The following is a 19,969-nucleotide window of genomic DNA, read 5'->3' on the forward strand; positions in this document are numbered from 1 at the left end:
CATATGTGATAGAGACCTTGGAGGGGTAAAATGGTCTTTTACCCACTTTAAAGAGTTAGAAAGAGAAAGAACCGCCTTCGATTATCTGAGTCGTGAAAAGAGTATTAATAAGAGATATTCATCCTCTGTGTTAGGAGGAGGCTAGTTCGAGATCCGAGCGCGAGGTTATTTGCTCACCTGCTAGCCGAGGTGAGTCTTCTCACTATACATTACCTAGAGTGGTAACTATGTGCAGACCGGAGGGTCTTATGTGTTATGTATATGTTTGAGTTTATGTGCATTGTGATATATGTATGCTATGTGTAATATAGACCGGACCGGAGGGTCCAACGACTTACGAGCCCCGAGGGTCCTCGAGTAGACCGGACCGGAGGGTCCAATGGTTTAGACCGGACCGGAGGGTCCAACGAGCTAGACCGGAGTGGAGTGTCCAACGAGCTACGGGACTGGAGGGTCTCGCTGAGACACGTTGACCGGAGGGTCATACTGAGTTATAGCCTCGAGTGGCTATGTGTTGTATGTGGTATTTGGGGAACTCACTAAGCTTTGTGCTTACCGTGTTATGTGCTATGTGTTTCAGGTTCTCAGGATCGCGGGACGGCACCGGCTTGATTGTACACATCAGAGAAAGAGTTATGTTTGAGGATCCTGGATTATTAATGGAGTTGTGTTTTGTAATTTGAATAAACGAGGTTTTTATACAAAATGTTATGTAAAGTATGTGTTTTTAAAATGAAAATTTCGTTTGAAAATCTACGGTTTTACAAGTTGGTATCAGAGCCTTGGTTTGAGGGATTCGGATTCACCTTCGGGTAAATCTGGACTCAAACTGAGGATTTAAAAAAAATATTTCAAAGAAATGATTTTTCTAAAGCGAACAAGAGTCTCTAAGGGAAAACGAGTTGGAGCAGTGTGTACAATCAGCCAGAGCCCGAACGGTGATTTCCCAAAATACCCTTACATTATGTGCTATGAGATATTATGTGATATGTTATGCATGCTAGAGATAGGCTAGGTATTTCATATTTTAGGACTAGAGTGGCCTGATCTGTGATGCCTTAGCCTAGGAGTTACTGTTATATGCGATGTGCCTTTGAGTATGTGCTGAGTATGAGTATCCAGCAGGAATCCTCTAGAGAGGGATTTGAGTAGAGGAGAAATCTAGGAGAGATACCTAGATGAGCGTTTGAGGAGTCTACTGAGAGAGTAGTCAGATGCCCGCGTGGGGTAAAGTTGCTTGAGTTCGGTGGTATCCTTTGAGTATGAGGAGAGCAAGTGGGTAATAACCTAGAGTGGTTTTACATGTTGGTAGAGATTATTCGATGCCCGAATGCTGCTTGCTTTGTGATTTGTGGAACTCTTGATGATGAGAGTCAGCTACTAAGTGAATATGACGATATTCAGGAGGTAGATGGCTGGCATCATAAGGAGTTCTTCAGCAGCTGATGGCGGAGAAGTGTGAGAACCTAGGAAGAGCCTAGGAAAGGGTGACCCTAGTCAGATGAGTATGCTGACAGAGTAGGATATTTCGCAGAGGAGCGAACACGCATGACGGGGTTAGTGATTGAGAAGGTCGAGCAGCTACTTAGGAACACAGGGATGGTCCGTGTGGAAAGTATGGGTAGATGTGGCAGGTAGTATGGGCCCGTACTACTGAAAGCAGAGGACCCATACTCAATACATGGAACATTCCGGAGGTTTTAAGTAGCAGATCGAGAGGTGATTTCATGGTTCGTGTACCATGATTTGTAGCAGATCGAGAGGTGATGTCATGGTTCGAGTACCATGATTCGTAGCAGATTGAGAAGAGATAACATGGTTCGGGTACCATGATTCATAGCAGATCGAGAGGTGGCCACATGGTTCGAGTACCATGACCCGTGGCGGTTAGTGTTATTGGTTCTACCAGTTATTCCGTGGTGATTGTCTAGACTGAGATCAGATGTGAAAGAATATGGGGCCAGAGGGCCATAATGAACGAGTTTTAGTGGAGCATCCCTTAAAAAGGGAAATCGAGTTAGCTCCGAGGGATTGTTGATGAGATGCCAGTTGGAGTCGCAAGACTCAGGGATGAGTAGGGATGGTGCGTTATGGGAGAATACGGTCTGGGCTGAGCAACCGGCCGATGGTAGAGATGTCATTTTCTGTGACCTGAGCGGTGCTATTTCTGTTCCTGTGGGAAACAGGAGAGGTATTGGGATTTCGGTTTCCAAGGTTGGGGGTGAGCCCTGTGGGTTAGCTTTGGTTACGATCTTTCATCAGAGTATTTGGGCAGTATGTCTGCCGAGAGGTAATGTTAGAGCATGAGCAGGTTGTCGGTGGGGACTGAGATGGTTAAGGAAAAGGATACACCCTATTTGAGCATAGTAGGGCATGTATTAGCTGCAGCGGCAGATGATCAAGAAGAGGATATTGGGGCAGTGGCTCTTTTTGTCTATGATGAGTATCGAGTGTGGTAATGAGGACTCCACTCTTATTACAACCCATGTGATGGAACGTTGGTTGAAGAGTCGAGGATGAGGAATATGTTAGTTTGTTATTTTCAGACTGAGAGTTAGGGTTACGACTGGACAGTTGATATGTCCGGTAGTGGGATGGTACGAGATTCTGAATGACTAGAGGTAGTCATGATGAGAAGTTTCTGAGGATTTCATCGGAGATTCGGGGTATTTGGAATTGTTTGACCTCCATCGGGGAGATCATCGAGCATTGCGTATCACCTTCCAAGAGTAGGTGCGATGTTATTGGTAAAAACAGTCTGTGGGTTAGATTGTTGGCGAACCAATTGGTGATGGTTGGAACCCTGAGTGGGGGAGAATCGGGTGCTTTTGATGAGATCAGAGATTTGTTCAAGAGAGGTTAGAGAACTGGATATAGAGACCTGCGGTGCGGACTCCTGAGACCAGGGTTATTAGCGGTCAAGGAGAGGTGCAGAGCGAGATAGTGCATGTGGTACGTGTTTGAGAAAGGATGAGTGTCTCCACGACAAGTGGCCGTTGGTCGGAGACCTTGTGGTGGTTAGGAATCCTTCAAGGTTAAAATGGTGAATTCGAGGTGGTTGACTTGTGAGGTTAGTTCGGCGGTTGAGAATTTCTGGTTCAGAGTATGGGCTATTATATGCAGAATGGGAAAGGAAGAAGTAGATTGGGCAACCAACTTCAGGGTCATTATGAGTATTCTTGCATGAGTTTTGAGCAATAGAGGAGGAAGTTTCGGATTGTCATCTTCGTGTTCTGAGTCGTTGGCAATTTCTCCGTGTTTTAATTTGGGGGATGGAGTATTCCGGGGTTACAAGTGGCACGAGAGAAAGATCGGTTGTGAGATTCCGAGGAAGCAATGCAGTATCAGGGTATGATGCCATGAGTATGAGATCAGTGGTAGAGTCAAGACACTGCGAGGCGTTGTGATGGTATTTCGGGGTATCCGAGTTTAATGTCCTAAATCTCGGATTATTTTGAGTTTTGAGTTTGAGATGACGAGTGGAGTAGCAAGTGTCTATGGTTCCAGTGGGGGCCCTTCAGCTAATTGACATCAAATGGATTTATTTGAGAATGTGAATTGCAGCGAGAAAAAGAGGATTTGTCACGACGGTGGTCGTCCGAAGTAGTGATGCTTAGCCTGGATGGGTGTGTGTATACCTATCTATGCTGGGTCGCAGAGCATGAGTTAATGATCGCAGTGTGGTGTCAACCTGAGGATGAGATTGTGAAGTAGTAAGAGTAAGTGCGGTAAGACTGCGGGGAGCTACAGTTTCAATGAGTTAGTGCAGAGAGGTTGTAGTGATGCTACGGGGAGCCATAGTACTCACTATTCAGTGAGGGGTGTGGTGATGCTACGAGGAGCCGTAGTACTCACTATTCAGTGAGAGGTTGTGGTGATGCTACGGGGAGCCATAGTACTCACTATTCAGTGAGGAGTGTGGTGATGCTACGGGGAGCCGTAGTACTCACTATTCAGTGAGAGGTTGTGGTGATGCTACGGGGAGCCGTAGTACTCACTATTCAGTAAAGGGTGTGGTGATGCTACAGGGAGCCGTAGTACTCACTATTCAGTGATAAGTCGTTGTGATACTGCGGGGAGCCGTAGTACCCACTAGTCAGCGAGATAATGTTGTGATGAAGTGCTCTCTGATAATAGCTAGACGCAGAAGAGTTTTAGGCTTGGGTAGCCCTAATATTTGAGTTTGTGGAAGCCTGGGGTCGAACCAGGGGCGAGACTGGGGTCTCCATGTTTGTCGGAAGTCGTTATATTCTGAATTGAGTAGTGGTTTTTGTGGCCAAATGGAAGTGGATCAGTGAGGTACGCATGGGTCGCGGGTCATGAGCCATGAGTTGAGTGGTTCATTGGGGCGAGTGGTTCCAGCTCTGGGTCAGATCAAACTCTTGAGTTTGAGTTTGGCTCTGGTAGTGCGTTGAGTAGGCAGAATGAGATTCCGGATTCAGAGCTGAATTTCATTTGGAAGGGGGTATTTCTTCCATCTGGTGCCTTAGACCTGAGTAGGTCAATTCGTTGGTGTGAGAAAACTGTGGAACGTATGGAACTAATGAGTAGTAGACGACAGAGGTCGAGGGTGAAACGAATTCCGTATTCGCTTGAGGAAAAGCGAACTTCGTGACTTGTGTGTCACACTGGGCCGAGATAGCTAGTGTGGGAAGAAAGTCAATGAGACATGTTGAGGTATGCAATGGGTAACCCTTGGAGGTTCAACTGCTAGGTCGGGAGATGACCGGGTGCTCAGTGTTGAAAGGGATTTGGAGAAGGGAGCTGGGGTTTGATTGCAGTTCAGTGGATGAGTCCCTGGTGTGATGTGATCCTTCCATTCCTTGGTATATGACCTGGATTGTGTATCATGTCTGGGACGAGTGATCGGTAGCCAGTTTTGGGCATGGACTTGTTTTATCGGTCCCCGCTAGAGAATCAGAGGGACAGTGAGCTATCGGGGTTTGCTATTCGAGGAGCGAATAACGTGGTGACATCCAGATATGGCGGTCTGGCTGTGTGTTAGGCTACTAGAGTTCCTGATTCATGAGAGCCATAAGGAGTAGCATAGTGGCAGATGGGTCTGTCCTTTTCCAGGGAGGAGTTCCTGTTTGGATTCAGGTGTCCAGAAAGGAAAATAGTTGTGTGGTAGGAGACCCTTTCGATGGTGCTGTTGGGTTATTTGATTAGATCTATATATTGTGGAAGAGCGATTTCGAGGGCGAAATCTAATTCAAGTGGGGGAGAATTGTAACATCTGGATTTTCAGGGACATTATTGTGCATGTAAATCTTGAGATTTAAGGAGGGACTCGACGAGTTGAGGGACCAACTCGCCGAGTCGAGTCGAGTTGCTCACGTGGATTTAATGAATGGACTCGACGAGTCAGAGGAGGGACTCGCCGAGTAGGTGCTGGGCAGAGAAACCCTAATTTCGCGGGTTTGCGACCTATTTAAAGGCATTTATAGCCTCATTTGCGGCTACCTTCCCCTGAGAGCAAACCCTAATTTCTATTGGAGCTAGAGAGTGAGAGAGAAGCTCATATTGTGGTTCTTGGTGCATTTCTATGAAGAAAGATGAAGAGCTTCATGATGGGGAACAAAGGAAGGCAGTGGATCTGTGGTATTGAGTGTTTCAGCTGCTAAGAGAAGGTACAAAGTCCTCATCTTGTTCATTCCTTGTACTAGATCACATTTTGGGAGTTTTAGGGCTTTGCCTCCATTCTTTTGAATCTATGAGTCGAATGAGACCTGGTTGTGGTTGAAAACCTCAGATCTGGTCCTCCTAAGGTCCTTAGAGTCTAGATGTCTCAGCTTTAGTGTTCCAAATGAGGGTTGATGAGCAAAAACCTTCATGAAGAGCATGTATTGGCATTTTGAAGCAATAGCATCATGTATGAACGTAAAGATCAAAGCTTTACGTAATTATTGAGCCTTGAGATGATAGATCTATAGTTTAGAGTGATAGATCTGGTTGAAATCGTCTGAATGAGAAATCAGATCAAAGGGACTCGCCGAGTCCATGCCCTGACTCGACGAGTCGGCAAGGGTTTGTCCCGATGGATTGATTGTGCGATAACTCAGCGAGTTGGGGGTCAACTCGACGAGTTGAGCTGGACTTTTGAGACTTCTGAGGATACGAGGGGACTCGACGAGTCGCAAGAGTGCACTTAACGAGTCGGGTCAAACTTGGACTGTTAACTCGAGTTTGACTTCTGTTAACTTTGGGGATTTGGTCAACATATGTGATAGAGACCTTGGAGGGGTAAAATGGTCTTTTACCCACTTTAAAGAGTTAGAATGAGAAAGAACCGCCTTCGATTATCTGAGTCGTGAAAAGAGTACTAATAAGATATATTCATCCTCTGTGTTAGGAGGAGGCTAGTTCGAGATCCGAGCACGAGGTTATTTGCTCACCTGCTAGCCGAGGTGAGTCTTCTCACTATACATTACCTAGAGTGGTAACTATGTGCAGACCGGAGGGTCTTACGTGTTATGTGTATGTTTGAGTTTATGTGCATTGTGATATATGTATGCTATGTGTTATATAGACCGGACTGGAGGGTCCAACGACTTACGAGCCCCGAGGGTCCTCGAGTAGACCGGACCGGAGGGTCCAACGATTTAGACCAGACCGGAGGGTCCAACGAGCTAGACCGGACTGGAGGGTCCAACGAGCTACGGGACTGGAGGGCCCCGCTGAGACACGTTGACCGGAGGGTCATACCGAGTTATAGCCTCGAGTGGCTATGTGTTGTATGTGGTATTTGGGGAACTCACTAAGCTTTGTGTTTACCGTGTTATGTGCTATGTGTTTCAGGTTCTCAGGATCGCGGGACGGCACCGGCTTGATTGTACACATCAGAGAAAGAGTTATGTTTGAGGATCCTGGATTATTAATGGAGTTGTGTTTTGTAATTTGAATAAACGAGGTTTTTATACAAAATGTTATGAAAAGTATGCATTTTTAAAATGAAAAATTCGTTTGAAAATCTACGGTGTAACAGGGAGGTTCCGAGGTCTCTATCCGAGATTCGGAGTTTTCTTGTTCTAGCGGGTTATTATCGGAGATTCATCCAGGATTTCTCCAAGATTGTTGTTCCCTTGACCCGACTGACCAAGAATTTGGTGACATTCCGTTGGGGGCCTGAGCAGCAGGCAGCCTTCGAGACTCTCAGACAGCGGTTATGCGAGGCACCGATTCTGACATTGCTAGAGGGCGTCGATGATTTCGTGGTTTACTGTGACGCTTCGATCACGGGTATGGATGTGGTACTGATGCAGCGGGGTCATGTCATAGCTTACGCTTCGAGGCAGTTGAAGCCTCACGAGGCTAACTATCCGACGCACGATTTGGAGCTAGGGGCTATGGTTTTCGCCCTCAAGATTTGGCGACACTACCTCAATGGGGTTTGTTGTACCATTTACACGGACCACAAAAGTTTGAGGTACCTCATGGATCGGCCGAATCTGAACATGAGGCAGCGTCGGTGGTTAGATGTGTTGAAGGATTACGATTGTGAGATCCTTTATCACCCAGGGAAGGACAATATGGTGGCCGATTCTCTTAGCCGCAAGGCGTTGGCGGCTCTGATTCGGGATATATGCCTGAGGATGACAGTGATTACTCAATAGCTGGAACAGATTCGGGAGGCGCGGGTAGAGGGTATGAAGGAAGTGCGTCGGAAGTGTGAGCAGATCGTAGGCCAGGTGGCCTCATTTGATTATGATAGTCGTGGGTTGTTGACCCTGCATCGGAGGGTCTGGGTTCCTTACTATGGCGGGGTACGGCTGGTTCTGATGGATGAGGCTCACAAGTCGAGGTTCTCCATCCATCCTGGGGCGACAAACATGTATCGGGATCTTCGCCCTGATTATTGGTGGCCCTGCATGAAGGGGGACATAGCATGGTACGTACAACAATGCTTGACTTGCAGTAAAGTCAAGGCCGAACACCTGCGACCTCACAGCAAGATGCATTCGTTGGAGATTCCCGTGTGGAAATGGGAAGATATCACTATGGATTTCATCATGAAGCTTCCCAGGACCTCACGTGGATTGGATTCGATATGGGTCATCGTGGATCGGTTGACCAAGAGTGCTCATCTCATCCCGATCCAGGAGAGTATATCGACTGAGAAGCTAGCCGAGATCTACGTTCGAGAGGTGGTGGCACGTCATGGAGTGCCAGTTTCAGTTGTGTTGGACCGAGACATCCGTTTTACTTCCAGATTTTAGAAGCGACTTCACGACGAGATGGATACTCATCTCCACTTCAGCACCGCTTTCCACCCTCAGATCGATGGGCAGAGCGAGAGGACAATTCAGACTCTCGAGGACATGTTGCACGCATATGTTTTGGATTTCGGTGGCAGTTGGGATACGTATCTTCCGTTAGTGGAATTTTCGTATAAAAACAGTTACCACGCTAGCATAGATCGACCTCCCTTTGAGATGCTCTACGGGAGGAAATGAAGGACCCCAATCTGTTGGGGCGAGCTCGGTCAGAGAGTCATGGGGAGTACTAAGGTAGTACTCAAGACCACTGAGAAGATTCAACAGGTCCGGAGCAGACTTCAGACTGCTCAGAGTCAGTAGAAAAGCTATGCCGACAAGCGACGGTCAGACTTGGAGTTTTAGGTGGGCGACATGGTCCTCCTGAAGATTTCACTTTGGAAAGGTGTCATCCGGTTCAGGAAGTGGGGCAATTTGGGCCCCAGGTACATCGGCCCTTTCAGAGTTACAGACCGGGTGGGCTTGGTGGCCTATCGTTTGGATCTTCCAGCAGAGCTCAGCCAGATCCACAGTACCTTTCATGTTTCCGATCTGCGGAAGTGCTTAGTGGATGACTTCGCGATTGTGCCATTAGAGGATATCCAGGTGGATGAAAGCCTGAACTACATTGAGAGGCCAGTGGAGATTCTGGATTGCAAGACGAAAACCTTGAGGAACTAGGTTGGGCAGTTAGTGAAGGTGCAGTGGATGCACCGCAAGGGGTCAGAGTGAACTTGGGAAACAGAGTAGGAGATGAGAGAGCATTACCCAGATTTATTTGAGGCCGCAGACATCGAGGACGAAGTCTAAGACAAGTGGGGGAGATATGTAACATCAGGTTCCTGGTATGCATTTAAATTATAATTTTATTCATCTTTATGTAGAAAATCGACGAGTTGGAGGCCCCAAACTCGTCGAGTAGGGAATGACTTTGGGCGTGGGTTTTGAAGTCTACTCGACGAGTTGGAAGCCTCAACTCAACGAGTAGGACTGCCAGAGTGAAACCCTAATTTCGGGGTTTTTCACCTTATTTAAGCATCTTAATCCCCTCATGCCAGCCTCATTTATAGCCTCCAAGTCCCAAACCCTAGATCCAGAAACCCTAATGCATTTGTGAGCTTGTGAGACACTTTTGAGTGAAGTTTTATGTGTATTGAAGCTTGTGAAGGAAGGAGAAGCTTAGGGATTCAATAAGAAGCTAGTAGATCCAGAGACTTCATTTCATTCTCATCATTTTCTGGTAAGCAAGTCTCAAACTTGCTTAGTAACTTCTTCGATCTCCTTATTATCATTTTATTGAGTTTTTGGTCCAAGGAGCATGGTCCTTGGGAAATGGACGTCCCAAGTGAGTATACCATCAGATCTGGAATCATGGAGGGCTTTCATGGCATAAAGGTGCAAACTTTATGGCCATTGAAGCCCCATGCAAGCTATAGGATGTCATTTTGGCCTTTTAAGCTCCAAAAGGCCATGCATGGAGAGAAATGTGGAAGCTTTACGTGTTCATGTAGTGTCTAGGGTCCAGATCTCAGTGTATATGCCTTAGTTTGGAGTATTGATGGCTTTTGGACCAAGATCTAGGTTCTAAAGAATTAGGGTTTGAGCTAAATCCTTTAAGTAAGGGTATTAATGGGTAAAGTTGGAAACTTTACTCTTAAAAGGACATTTTCAGTGTGTAGGTGAAGTATGAAGCTCATGTCCGCAGATTAGGGGCTTAATCTAATAAGATGGCTTAACAGACTGAAGAACTCGTCGAGTCCATAGAGGAACTTGACGAGTTGGGACGAAGTGTCCCGATTCTGTCGAAGGCAAAACTCGACGAGTTCAAGGATGACTCGACGAGTTGACTGGAGAAGTCACGATTCTGTAGATAGGAGTAACTCGACGATTTGTGAAAGAACTCGACGAGTTGGATCGCGATTTCAGGGTTTAGGATTCATGGAACTCGACGAGTTGATGGACCAACTCGGCGAGTTGAGCCAACCCAGAATATTGACTTTGACCTTGACTTTTACTTTGACCAAGGTTGACCCGTGAAGGGGTTTTGAGTATGGAATGTTATCTAAGAGGTTGTTCTGTATAGGGTGTGAGTAGAGCCGGTTGCGGAGCAGGGATATTCAGTTGTTCACGACATTGAGGCGAGTTTCCTTCAGTAGGAACGGGTCTACAACACCAAGGTCGACCCGTATATGAGATCTGATTAGTATCTGAGTGTGGTCGGGGCCTGTATCTCATAGATAGCTGATATGGTACAGATTTATATACTTAGTTATACTTGTTGTCTGTGTGATACCTGTATGTATTTTCATGACTAGCTGAGTGTGGGCGGGGCCCGTATCTCATAGTAGTTGAGTGTGGGCGGGGCCCGTATCTCATAGTAGTTGAGAGTGGGCGGGGCCCGTATCTCATTGTAGCTGAGTGTGGGCAGGGCCCATATCTCATAGTAGCTGAGTGTGGGTGGGGCTTGTATCTCATAGTAGCTGAGTGTGGGTGGGGCCCGTATCCCCTTGAATGTGGGCAGGGCTCGTATCTCCTAGTTGCATGTTATGTGTATGGTATGTGGTAGTTTGGGGAACTCACTAAGCTTCGTGCTTACAGTTTTCAGGTTTGGTTGCAGGTACTTCTGGTAGCAAGGGGAAGAGCTCAGGATGACTGCAGTGCACACACTATTTGTTTAGCCTGGGATGTTTTCACTCTGATAGTTGGATATGAGTTTTGATACGATACTCTGATTTAATACTATGACTTATGTTTTTGGATGGAATTCTTTTGATATCTATGTTTTAATTAATAAATAAAAATGAACTTTTTGGTCATGATTTTTGGGATGCTACAATGTTGTGGGACGTTACACCCAAGATATCAACCATCAAATGTAGAAAAAAACACAAAATCAAACAATTTTAACCACTTTAAGATGCGAATTGCTTTAGCTCGACGATCACGATCACTATCAAATTTACCAAGGTCTTCTAAGTATATCACAAATAGAGGCATATATGGTCTGGATATTTAATAAAGATGCAAAATGAGAACCCCATCGAGTATCAGATGGTCGTTGAATACCGACTTCTTGATTCAAACCGGTACCACTCTCAAGCTCACCTAAAATAAACCACATAAGAATTTAATTATTCGAATAATTAGTATAAACAACTTAAAATAGTTACAATTTACAATTTAGTATTAACCATACCTTCAGCCAATGCTTCCATAACTTTATCTGCTTGTTTTTTCTTAAGTTATCTCGTCGTTTGTAAGAAGATCCAATAATATTTAACAACCGATAAACCACATCAAAGAAATCATTAACCGTCATGTGATTATTTGCAACAAACACCAGGGCTAACTGTCAATGGTGAGAAAAAGAATGAACGAAGCATGCATATTATGTTTCATTCATAATCAAAGTCTTTAATCCATTGAATGCACCACTCATGTTACTAGCACCATCATATCCTTGTCCTCTAATCCTAGTAGGACTCAAATTCCATTTTGAAAGCATATCATAAACAATACCCTTTAGTGACAAAGCTAAAGTGTCATTAACATTTCTAAGGCCAACAAACATTTCTACAACTTCACGTTTTCTATTAACAAACCACAAAACCAATGCCATTTGTTCTATACATGACACATCACGTGACTCGTCTACTAAAACTGCAAAAAAATCATTTTCAAGATCTCCCATAATAAAATTTAAAATTAGATCTGAACATGCTTGCACAATATCTTTTTGAATTTCACCGCATTTTATTTGTGCATTTTTTTGGGCATTCTTTAACACAACGCGATCTACAACATCACATCGATCGGCTAACCACTGTAATAGTTCAAGAAAGTTACCTTTATTATCCGACTCTTCCTTCTCGTTATGACCACAGAATGTTAACCCTTTTCGGAGTAGGAACCTAACACAATCAATTGAAGCATTCAAACGAGTATGATATTCTTTTTCTTGTAAAGTAGTTTGTTTCTCAAAAGCAGACGTGATGGATTGTCTTTGGTTCATCAAAATTTGACACTTTTGGACAACAGTAGTGTGTGAAGTTCATTCTTTGTGTTTATCTATTCCTGATTTCCTATTCCAAGCTTTGAATCCAATTTTCATAAAATGATATGATCCACCTTGATTTGGTGTACTTGATTTGAATAGATAACAACATAAACAAAATACAACATCCTCTTTTATACATATTGTAACTAATATTTAATATCATCAAACCAAGAATGAATAAATCTTCGAGGCTTACCTCCAAAATCACGTGGTGGGAACTTATGATTTAAAGGTTGGAAATACCATTTTTGCAAGTATGCTCTTCTATTTTCATCTCTTTGGTTTACATGATAAAATTCTATACTTGGTCGTTCAAATGGATCAACAGGTAGTGAGTTTAAATCAACCTTTGTATACTTATGTTGTTGTTCATTATCTTCTTTCTTTTTATAAAACTTATGCAAAGACATTCTTGAATCTTGATTCTTGATTATGAAATTGAATGTTACAAAAGTATCAAACTAATAACCATTATCAATATTTTGTTATCAAATAGAGTAATAGACAATCATAAAATCAAGACAATAACATAAAATCAAGATAATAACAATTGAACAATGTTCTTATATTAAAAAAATACAATAACAACTTTGAAATCTGTTAACACTTAACATAAAGAATTCCGATTTCTGAAATTTGTTAACAATAACAAATTAACAATTTGAATCAAATGTATATTAATCAAATGTTAACATAAACAATTCTGGAATTTGATTAGTGATCAATACTCAATGAAATTGATACAAATCATACAAATATACAATCATTAATCATACAAAGGGTTTCGATTTCGAACAAAAAGAAGCCAAGAATTCTGAAATTGTAATGTAAGTTGTAACACTTGTAACTTGTAAGTTACAAAACTAAGTGTTTATCGATGATGGCCGATCATCGATGGTCGATGGGCTGCTGTCACTGGACGCCTGGACGATTGGAGGGAGACAACGACGGAGGCCTTGCCATACGGCGAACAAAGCAGTCGAGCAGGGGACGATGATCGATTTTGAACGCAGCAGGGACAGTGACTTAGTGAGAACGACGATAGTATGCGACTTTTCTGTTTCTTATTTTCTATTCTCTTTTTCCTTTTCTTTAAAAAAATGGATCATTGGATGATTGGGCTATGGATTAATAGATTATGGACTGTTAAATATATAAGATATGGGCTGCTGATAAAGAATTTTTTGCCAAAAAATAGGTAGGTCTTTTTAAAAAACTAAGGTAGGTCCTAATTTTTTTTCTATAAATATTTGGTACATAAAAAAATTTAAAAAAAAAGTAAGAACTTTAATTTATCTTTTAGGGAAATAGACTTATTAAGGTAATTAACTTTTCAGTTTGTTCACATCTGGGTAACTACTTTTTTTTGTACACATCTAGGTAACAAACTTTTTGGAAGTGTTCACATATGACCATTATGACCGGTTACAACCGGTCATAATGGTCATATGTGAACACTTCCAAAAAGTTTGTTACCTAAATGTGTACAAAAAAGATGGTTACCCAGATGTGAACAAACCGAAAAGGTAAGAGTAAATTAAACGAATGATCCCTGTGGTTTGGATAATTTGTGCATTTTGTCCCTAACTTATTTTTTAACTCGGATGATCGCTAATGTTTATTTTTGTTGTGTGTTTAATCCTTGTCTTACCTCAAAAGAGTATTGTGCCCTTTTTAATTTATTTTTTAATTAATTTTCTTATTTGTGTATTTATTTTTTATATATTTTAAAAAATTAATATACACATATATGGGTTAATGTCATTATAACCCAACAAACTATCAAGTTTTGTTTTAAATGGTCCCTCATTTTATTTTTTTGCATCTTAGGGGCATTAACTTCAGGTTTTAGATTTTAAAATGTCATTTTGTAGAAAATGAAGCGGTTTACCGGTAAAATCCAACCCCATCAACAAGATATTGCCATGTCATCAAATGAAAATTGCCAACTAATATGCCACATATATAAAATCTAGGGCACCATTACCATTACCATCTTCACTCTTCTTTCTTCTCTCTCTTTTCTTGTTTTCTCTGGGTTTTTTTATTGGAACGCACACAAGAACATCAAAGACATGAGTTCTTGAGTTTTTCTGGGTTTTTTTACATTATAACACACACACACATTCGATTTCTTCAAAATATCAAATTTTTCTGGGTTTTCCGGGATTTTCAGTGGGTTTTTTGGTTTCAAGAACTCAAAAAATCATTTGTGTAAGTGTGTTCAAGAATTGAAGAAATTGTGTTATTGGTCTAAAACAAACACAAACCCATAACTTAAGATCCGAAACCGTGTTTATGGTGAAGAAAATTTTTGATTTTGTCATTTTCATTCTTGAATCTGGTAATTGAGTTCTAAAAGTGACCACTTGTGAGAAAAACCTCGCAGGTCCGATTTGGTTCAGATCTACCATGGTTCGTGTTCTTGACAAATAGATCTGGAAACGATATTTTCAAGATCATACCTCTTGTTAATCATCAGGAAGGGGACAAATTTGATCAGAAACAGGAACCCAAGTTTTATATTTTTTCTTCTTCCAGATGAAGCAAGAACGGGGATAACATGATGTGGCTCAACTTGATTCACTATAAGCATATCACCTTCCATTACCTTAACAAGCCTCGCTCCTTTTTTCTTCCAAATAAAAATATGCCCACATATGATCCACTCATAAGATACTGTAACAACCCGTTATTTCAAGTCTATGTAAATTCATATCATAACATTAATACCATAGGAACTTGAATGCCTTAAGGACATGTTTATATAAGTCATTTTATATACATACCTTGTAAATAAAATTTATTTATAAGTTATCAACACTTATATTGAAACTATACAATTATAACTCAATATACAAGTCAAGATAAGTTAAGGGATTAAAGTTTAGGGCACAAAATGACTCACCACAATGAGTTGAAGGTCCAAGAACATCTAGAAGATGTGTTCACAGTCCAAATTGTGAAACCAAAAGGTGTTCACGGTTGGAAAGAAAACCGTGAACCCTTTTAAAGGGTGCCAACCGTGAACACATTAAGAAGCAAAAGTCAAACCGTCAACTCTTTCCCATGTGATCTCTTGGCCGTGAACTCTTTCCCATGTGATTCCTTGACCGTGAACATACTTCTAGAATGAACATAAGGCCGTAAACCCTTCACCATTTGTGTGACAACCCGAAATTTCTCTTTTGTATAATCCATTCAATTCGATCAAAGTCAGACTCGTTTCTGCTATCTTTTAGCATTGTTTAGGGTCCGTTTAAGTGTTCTAAGCTTAAGTGCAATCAAGGTTGAGTTTAGGGATGAGTTAATAAAGTCGTAAAGTAGCATTTCGGGCCAAACACTCCTTCAGGAGGAGTGTACGGCCGTACACATGGGTGTACGGCCGTACACCCCCTCATGGACGTACACTCCCACCTATATAAGTGGTACTTAGCCATTTTTCAACACTTTACACACTCCCAAGCCAAGATTTCGGGTTTTCTCTCAATTATCATCACATTTCTTACCAAGATCTTCAAAGATGTAAGTGTTTCCCACCTTGATTTGTTGCTACCTTACTTTATCTAGTGGTGAATCCATGTTTTCATCTCATTAATCTCATCTTTGGCTAGATCTTCATCTTTCACCAAGAACACACACTAGTTCTTGGTGGCTGTAAACCCTCTTCAAGCTTCCAAATCATGAGTAACTGCTTCCTATGCTTGTTACCTACTAGAGATGCTTGATATTCACCTTGAAATCGACCAACTTAGCATGAACATGAAGGGTGTACGGTCGTAAACCCAGGTGTACGGCCGTACACACCTCATAGGGTCGTAAACCCTCTTTGATGCTCATTATTGGCCTTAATCTTGCATTAAAACTAAGCATGGGACCTAGAACACTTCCTTGATGCTAGTTAGGACCTTGGAAACACCTCAAATGCACACTTCTTCATGAGTGTACGGACGTACACTCATGGGCCGTACACCCATGGCCGTACACACCTTAGTGTGGACGTACACCTCCCTCATTCAATCACATATGATTTTGACACTTAGTTTCAAGTGTTTCCAAGTTCCTAGGGTGGTTCCCTATCATAACTAGTTGTGATATACCCTAATTTGATACATATATGTGCTATTACATGGTAAATAGGATCCTTTTGTGTTCGAGACTTCACTTGACACTCAGCATCCCATATCGATCTTTCATTCAAACCACTCACTTCAGGTGAGTTCATAACCCTATGTCTTTACTATTTTTTTTTACGTTTTCAGGGGGGAATACAAGCCAAACATAAATGATTTGTGAAACTTATACAAAAAGGATTTCAATAAACTTAATACATATGCAATTGATACAACCATACAGTTTTCTATTCTTTCATAAAACATACAGATATTTCATCCCTTTTTGTACTATGCTGAGCATAAGGGGAGTTTTTCATCATAATCACAGAACTTTCAATGTAAAACATGAATTGAACGTACAGATGAACATATAAACTATAATAGGTATAGTTTATGGAACAATTAACATATCAACGTACATGACAAGGATTCAATGTAACCAGACATATAAACTATGTAAAGTGTAGTTTGTTAAATATGTAGACAATGAACTAAATCCAATGGATTCATTTTATTCTACATGTAATCGTCAGTATAGCATTTTATGAGTGAGCACTCTTCGCGTACTTAATTAAGTACTAACAAAAGCCCTGAGATTATAACCAGAGTCTCCTGGAGGGAGAACGTGAGTTTGTGTATAGATCTATACGGGATTGATAATCCCGCACCATAACTGCTAGCTACAGTTAAGCCGGCAGGCCTGGGTGACAAAGTCATTTCGATTTCGACGCCTGAAGAAAATCGTTCAGGCAATTCAATGGTCAAGTATGGTTATAACAACTCATAAATTTGGTACTAAGAATATATGATTAATGTATGAATGGTAACAACTTCAATTAGTTTTATTATAAAGTAATAGAACTACTATACATATTATTGTTTTCAGAACTTTCCAAACGTACTATAGATACTAGTGATGATCAGGGTTTCATACAGACAGAGATTTCTTAATCAATCAAACGATGCACAACATATTCAATGAGTTCCAGTAACAAAATACATATGTTATAAAATAATGGATTTTCTCGGAAACATACGAACATTTTACAGATTCATTAATAGATTTTCAGTACAAAAACATGCTTATGAACTCACCATCTTTATGCTGATACTCTTTCAAAACTGCCTATATTCTCAGGAAAACAGTAGACAGATACCTCTGGAATTTTTGTGAACACGGAGCATATAGAGTCACGTCTTTTTCTTTTGATTATACTTTGATTGTATAAAGTCAAGAACTAAACAGATGCAATTACCTTTTTCATATATATTCAATGTAATGGTTATATTTACTTTGGTTACTGTAATGCAATGGTCGTGATACTATACATGACGTCATTCACCCCCGAACGTTTCCGTCGTTCCGGTTTGGGGGTGTGACAATTTGATGTCTAGGCCGTAAACACTTCATTTTGTAAGTGTATATCCGTAAACCCTCATCAAATATCTTCATACTCTTATCCAACGTTGATTTCCCAATGTGATTACACCGTAAACATTACACTCGCCACCTTAGGAACATCCTTCATACTTAACGAACAAATGAAATCATTTATACATTCATCAAACGAAAACACCTTCATTCTCTTTCAAATTTGCAAACCTTATTCACTTTATATACTCTCAAGTATCAAAGCATCTATCCAGTTAAACTTCAAACTCTCAAGAACACTTCATATCTACATCCTTAATTTCTTCACTATTTGTAAGTAATCCCTATGAACAAATATCATTTACCTTGTTAAATTACTAGTTAGCTAATTAGGGATACAATTATGTGTAAAATATACTCAGGATAAGGTTAACCACACATATTCTATACCGGGAATCATCGCAACCACATCGAAACCAAACAGGAACTCACACACGAGGTAAGTTCATACCCCTGCATTTTTACTATTTTTCACTATTTTAGGGGGGGGGGGGGGGAATACAAGTCTAACACAAGAATTATTGTGTTTACAATCAAATGATTTCTAAATATTTCTAAAACGACTTTAAATTACTGAAACTCTTTCAGATATTGTCAAACTCTTTTAAATGTTTTAAACATTCTTTTAAACTTATATTTCGCCAAAATCATATATATATATATATATATATATATATATATATATATATCTATATATATATATATATAAGATTTAAAGGGCTTAGGACTAATAATTCGCTTTATTTCCCTTTTCCTTGTTTGGATGTGAGCTCAGGGTAGAATTATTTGTCCGAATGTCGTTTAAATTTTAATTGCATATTATATATATATATATATATATATATATATATATATATATATATATATATATATATATATATATGAATATAAAAGTTATTTCAATCAGATTCATATTCCCTTTGTAGCATGTCGAGCAAAGGGGATACTTTCATGAATATTACATATCAAGTAGAACACACATATAAATTATAATAGGTATAATTTATGGAACTCTCAAACTATTTTCACGAATCAGTTATACAAAGTTTGACAGATTACTCTTGTACAAATACATTACATTCAAGAATACTAGAGAAAGATCATACTATCAGTTCATTTACTTCAAAATGACTTTTCATCATTTGTTATATATGTAATCATCAATATGCTTTCTGTGAGACATTGTTCAGTTGCTTATTCATTTAGGCAATACTATTAAAGTCCTGATATTATAACCAGAATCTCTCGATAGAGAGAGAGACAAATGTGTATAGATCTATACGGGATTGACAATCACGCACTCAGACTGTTAGCTACAGTTGGGCTGGCATGCCCATGAGTGACACATGTCGTTAACAGTTCTGACGCCTACAAAGCGTCGTATCAGGCCATCTAGTCATAGTATGGTTATAATAACTCACCAAAAAGATATGAACAAATACGATTAGTGTATAATTAATTAAACCAAAGAGTACGAATACAAAGTACTGGTTTTACAATAATACGATTTACAATATTACATTACAATTTACAATTACAGCTGGTGGACCCAGGCATACTCATTTTTACACGAGTTTCAAAGAGTATAATTACAGAACTTGGAAAACATAAACAATATAGAAAACATTCTTTTTATAGTTTTATTATGAATTATAACTATATTACATTACTTTATCGTACAACAACACTTATACAGAACGATTTTATGGTATTAAAACTACTTTTCAGTTATATTAGAAAATATTGGATTTTCTGGAACAATAAACATGATTACTATTTCAAGAAATAAACAGCAAGCTTCTAAACATAAATACTTATGCACTCACCAACTTAAATGTTGATACTCTCTTATTCAAAATACTTGTATTCTCAGGGAATCAGTAGACATGTACATCCCCGAGATTTTGAGAAGACGGAGTTGTATAACATCATGTCTTCTATCTTTTGTTATATAACTTTTGATGTCATATATACAATGACTTGAACACTATGTAAAACTTATACATTATTGTTGGGTCAAAAATATGGTTTATACTTTACTTTTCTAGGCAATTATATTTTTTTCAGTCTAGTTTACGGCTGTATGGGTGTTTACGGCCGTGAACGTGTTTAC

At 40.4% G+C, this 19,969-nt stretch overlaps 1 protein-coding gene across 1 annotated transcript; it reads right to left on the reverse strand.

Annotated features, from left to right (window-relative positions):
* Nucleotides 1–11,640: 11,640 nt before the first annotated feature.
* Nucleotides 11,641–12,264, reverse strand: LOC145111916 (uncharacterized). Its single transcript, XM_079048152.1, has one exon. The coding sequence runs from the start codon at nt 12,262–12,264 to the stop codon at nt 11,641–11,643; it is 624 nt and encodes a 207-aa protein (XP_078904278.1).
* Nucleotides 12,265–19,969: the final 7,705 nt, after the last annotated feature.

The sequence above is a fragment of the Lactuca virosa genome, chromosome 5, assembly GCF_052849685.1.
Source record: "Lactuca virosa cultivar CGN04683 chromosome 5, Lactuca_virosa_CGN04683_v6, whole genome shotgun sequence".
Taxonomy (NCBI): domain Eukaryota; kingdom Viridiplantae; phylum Streptophyta; class Magnoliopsida; order Asterales; family Asteraceae; genus Lactuca; species Lactuca virosa.